Genomic DNA, 4,872 nt, shown 5'->3' with positions numbered 1-4,872 from the left:
CCTCCCCGGCCGCGTGCGCTCGTCCCGCCGTCGGCTCCCGCGCAGAAGCTCCACCCCCCGCCTCCTATCGCGGCCGGCGGCTATTGGCTGCCATAGGCTCTGCCCCGCCCCCCGGGAGGAGCGGCCGGGAGTCTCCGCCCCCTCCCCCTCCGCCCGCCGGCCCCGCGCCGCCCCCTCCCTGCGCCTGTCAGTGAAGGTTCCCGATGGTTCTGGAAGGAGGCGGCGCCGGGGCTATATAAGCCAAGCGGGCGGCGGGGAGCGCGCACTAGTGGAGGCAGAGCGAGTGGTGGTCTAGCGTGTCGGCAGCTTTAGTGAGGCGAACAGCAGCCTTTATCTCTTGCAAAGGTGAGCGGCGGGGGCGGCGGCAGCCGGTGGTGCGTGAGGGACGGAGCCTCTGGGGGAGAGTTTTTCCTCTCGGGTGTCAGCGGGCGGTGCGTGCCTCAGCACCGCGCGCGCTCCCTTCCTTACCCCCCCGATGTAGGGCTGCGGGGTGCGGGGAGCGCGCGGTGCCTGAGGTGCCGTTGCCCGTCCACCGTTAGCCCCCGGTAAAGGTGAAGCGGGCGGGGAGAGGGGTGCTGGGTCCCCCCGGTTACGTTGCGGTGAGAGATGGTGAGATGTCTGAGGCGTTGATATTTAGTTACATTTTTTCTTTTCTGAGGTAAAATGGTGGAGAAAGAGGGGAAAAATAGGCGCGAGGGTCGTGGTGTGGGGGGGTGCTTCCGCTAGCAGAGCTGGGGGAGGGGGGCGGCGGTGGCGGGTGGAGAAGGCGGCGAGGAAGAGGGAAAGGGGGGGGGCGGTCGGGGAAGGCTCTGGCAGTTTCTAGAATCTTTCATGGTTCCGGTCGGAGCCTGCAGGGGGCGCTGCGGGGCGGCGCGCGTTGGGGCCCGCTCCCGCGCGGCCGCGGGTTCGCGTCCCGACGGGGGCGTTCGCCGCAGAGCCGGTGGGCTTGTTTTATCCATTCTCATATATATTAACGTTGTGCTTAAGGGTTTTGTAGCGATTAAAGCGCGGTTGCGGTTGGAGAGGTTTTCCTTTTCGAGTTAAATTTGTCGTTCCTTAGGCCAGACTGGTGCAGAGGCAATCCTAGGCTGTGGGTGCCCGGTTAAATTGGGATAATGTATCTGTAGGGCAGAGAAACGTGTTCGGCTGCACCGTGTTAGTACAAAAGTTGCATTAGTGGATGGTGTCTGTATCTGAAAATAATACTTGTATGGACAAAATGTGAGGTGGATGTGAGAAAAGAAAGCGGTTGGAGAGGTTTTCCTTTTCGAGTTAAATTTGTCGTTCCTTAGGCCAGACTGGTACAGAGGCAATCCTGGGCTGCGGGTGCCCGGTTAAATTGGGATAATGTATCTGTAGGGCAGAGAAACGTGTTCGGCTGCACCGTGTTGGTACATAAGTTGCGTTAGTGGATGGTGACTGTATCTGAAAATAATACTTATATGGGCAAAAAACGGGGTGGATGTGAGAAAAGGATAGTACTAAAAATACTTTACTGTGCGAATCGAGTAGAATAAGGGAGCAAACCTCTCCCGCGTCAGGCTAAGTGATCAGTTGCATGGGTTTTTTTTCTGTGATGTTTACTTAGTCTGTGAGGAGGGCAAGTACATTAATTGTAAATTCAGGGAGGAGAGATTTTTGTGTTGCTCTAAACGAAGCAAACCGAAATGAATGTAAAGCAAATTTATGTAGTTTCTGCAGTCATCAAAATTTCTGAACTGCTACTGGCAGGAAATAAGATCTGGGTGGTTTTTTTGTGTTCTGTGTTGCTGTATTTGAATTGAATACCTTTATTTCAGAATGCTATTGTCAGAACTGCTACTGGCAGGAAATAAGATCTGGGTAGTTTTTTTGTTCTGTGTTGCTGTATTTGAAATTAATACTTTTATCTCAGAATGCTATTGTCATTGCCTGTAAAAGAGTATGTGCACCAAGCTGCTCAGGTTGGGATTTCAACTCTCTCTCTCTTCACAGATGCCGGAAGGTGTGGAAACTCATGACCAACCAATGGAGGAGGAAGTGGAGACCTTTGCCTTCCAGGCAGAGATTGCTCAGTTGATGTCTCTGATCATCAACACTTTCTACTCCAATAAGGAAATCTTTCTGAGGGAGCTGATTTCCAACTCATCCGATGTAAGTACCTTAACTCCTGGCCTTGTTTGTGTCAATAGGACAACTGAGATTTTTAGGAATAGTCAGGGAATGTTAAAGGCTGCTTCTTCTCTTGCAGGCTCTGGACAAGATAAGGTATGAGAGTTTGACTGACCCAAGCAAGCTGGATTCTGGCAAAGACCTGAAAATTAATCTGATTCCAAACAAGCATGATCGCACTCTGACCATTGTGGATACAGGCATAGGGATGACCAAGGCTGACCTGGTCAACAACCTTGGTACTATTGCCAAGTCTGGTACCAAGGCTTTCATGGAAGCACTGCAGGCAGGGGCTGATATATCCATGATTGGTCAGTTCGGTGTTGGCTTCTACTCTGCCTACCTGGTTGCAGAAAAAGTGACCGTGATCACCAAGCACAATGATGATGAGCAGTATGCTTGGGAGTCATCAGCTGGAGGATCTTTCACTGTCAGACTTGATAATGGTGAGTATTAAGTGCTTCTGCTCAAGTATTCTTTCTGGAAATTTCTGGCATTTAAATACTTGTGCATTGAAAAAGACAAAAATAGATCAAATGGGTAGTATTAGTTGTTTGTCAGATCAAGCAGAGGCACAGCTGTTAAAAGATCATAAGAGAGTGCCTGGAGTAAATGGTGCATTAGAATGAAGATTACACTTTCAAAATTCATACATGGAAATACTTCTGTAGACTGATGCAACAAACTCTATATACAGAAACTTGAAAGATGACTCATGAACAGATTAATTAGTAGAAATATTCATAAGCTTATTTAAAAAACATGCTGAGTACAGTAAGCTTGAGGAAGTGTCTGTAAGGCTGTTTCTGTACACAGAAGCTTATGCTTCCCTAGTGGTGAAGACATTGCTGATGCAGGAATGCCCTTGCAATGTTTCAGAATTAGTCTCCTGCTGCACAAGTAAAACCTGTGAACTCCATTCTAGGTGAGCCTCTGGGACGGGGAACAAAAGTCATTCTGCATCTTAAAGAAGATCAAACCGAATACCTGGAAGAACGGCGAATCAAGGAAATTGTGAAGAAGCATTCTCAGTTCATCGGCTATCCTATTACACTCTTTGTATGTACCTTGCTTGAAATGCATAATTTCAATATTCCACCTTAAAACAAGAGAATTTTTGAAATTTGGGTGTGCTGTCCATGTGTATTTTTTTGTTAAAGTTGTTACATACTTTACATGGACGTGGCTCTTTTGAAATGACATTATGTTAATTACAACTTCTTGCAAAACTAAGTTGAACATATGTTTTACCAGGCTAGCAGTCTGCAAACCATTGAGTAAATTAATGATATTTTGATGTATTGTTAGTGGAAATTCTGCATAATGGCACTAAGTAGCATAAATTACCACATAAGGACATGGATACAAAATACCACTTGTGTCTCGGCACCCAGAATGTAACTCCTTACTTGAGTCCTGGGGGAAAACGTGGCACCACGTTCATGTAGTTTCTAGCTTGGTGAGACTCCAAGGGATACTTTAGGGCTATTACTGATAAAATTTGAAGGTTTCTCTATTCAGCTAGTGATTTCTTTTGTAGGTGGAGAAGGAACGTGATAAGGAGGTGAGTGATGATGAGGCTGAGGAAAAGGAAGAGGAAAAAGAAGAGAAGGAGGAAAAGGCAGAAGATAAGCCAGAGATTGAGGATGTTGGTTCTGATGAAGAAGAAGAAAAGAAGGATGGAGATAAGAAGAAGAAAAAGAAGATCAAGGAGAAGTACATTGATCAGGAAGAACTCAACAAGACCAAGCCCATTTGGACCAGGAATCCAGATGACATTACCAATGAAGAATATGGAGAATTCTACAAGAGTCTAACTAATGACTGGGAAGACCACTTGGCTGTCAAAGTAAGTTTTTGTACTACTTCAGGCAAAACTGGTTTTGAAACTAAAGCTGGAAGCTTGGTAAACATGCTACTGAACTCTGATACCCATGGTCTCACATCTTGCTGTGATGAGTTGCTTAGTATTGGGAGATAGTGTTGCTCACAACACTTCAGTATGCGGTGGTGACACTTGTTGCTATAGTTAGTCTGCATACTGGTAAGGCTGTGTTTAGAACTTTAATCAAATCCTTATCTCAGTTCATTGTAACTGAAAGTAAGTGCAGATGCCTTCCCAGTTTGTAATTTAGTTAGCAAATCTAATTGAAAAAATAAAAGCACATTTCAAATAAAATGTAAATTCAACTCTTTGGGTTTGATGGCTTAGTTTTGAAAAGGCCTTTACTGCTAAAGGGAATGGGTGAGGTGTAATTGTCCTTTTTATGTGTTTGTAATGGGAAGTGCTGTGAGAACACACATTTCCTGAAGCCCAGTATCTAACATAGGGAGCTGAACATGTGTTCTGAACTGGTGTACTTCTCTGTAACAACTGAAAAGGAATTTGATTTTACTAAAGTGGGAGCTGTACAAACTGATGAAAATGATTGTCTTGCTTTTTCACAGCACTTCTCCGTGGAAGGGCAGCTGGAATTCAGAGCTCTCCTGTTTGTCCCACGGCGTGCACCCTTTGATCTGTTTGAGAACAGGAAGAAGAAGAACAACATTAAGCTGTACGTACGCAGAGTTTTCATCATGGACAACTGTGAGGAGCTGATCCCTGAATATCTGAGTGAGTATAATTTTTAGGAGAACGTTTTCCAGAATACTAAAGAAACTGCTTAGAAATGTCATATTTATCTTTTATATTTAAAGAATTGGGGGGTTTTGGGGTCTCCC

The 4,872-nt window shown here is 45.9% G+C and overlaps 1 protein-coding gene across 1 annotated transcript in view; it reads left to right on the top strand.

Moving 5' to 3' along the window:
- The first annotated feature begins 191 nt into the window (after positions 1 to 191).
- Positions 192 to 4,872, top strand: part of HSP90AA1 (heat shock protein 90kDa alpha family class A member 1) — an 8,621-nt gene continuing 3,940 nt past the window's right edge. The window contains exons 1-6 of the mRNA XM_014957488.1: positions 192 to 345; positions 1,975 to 2,133; positions 2,231 to 2,597; positions 3,077 to 3,210; positions 3,692 to 4,000; positions 4,600 to 4,765. Of these exons, the coding sequence (XP_014812974.1) occupies positions 1,975 to 2,133; positions 2,231 to 2,597; positions 3,077 to 3,210; positions 3,692 to 4,000; positions 4,600 to 4,765 (1,135 nt within the window). The 5' untranslated portion in view covers positions 192 to 345. The remainder of the gene's footprint in view (positions 346 to 1,974; positions 2,134 to 2,230; positions 2,598 to 3,076; positions 3,211 to 3,691; positions 4,001 to 4,599; positions 4,766 to 4,872) is intronic.

The sequence above is a fragment of the Calidris pugnax genome, unplaced genomic scaffold (genome assembly GCF_001431845.1).
Source record: "Calidris pugnax isolate Ruff unplaced genomic scaffold, ASM143184v1 scaffold211, whole genome shotgun sequence".
Lineage (NCBI taxonomy): Eukaryota > Metazoa > Chordata > Aves > Charadriiformes > Scolopacidae > Calidris > Calidris pugnax.
This window is presented reverse-complemented; position numbering and strand designations above follow the sequence as displayed.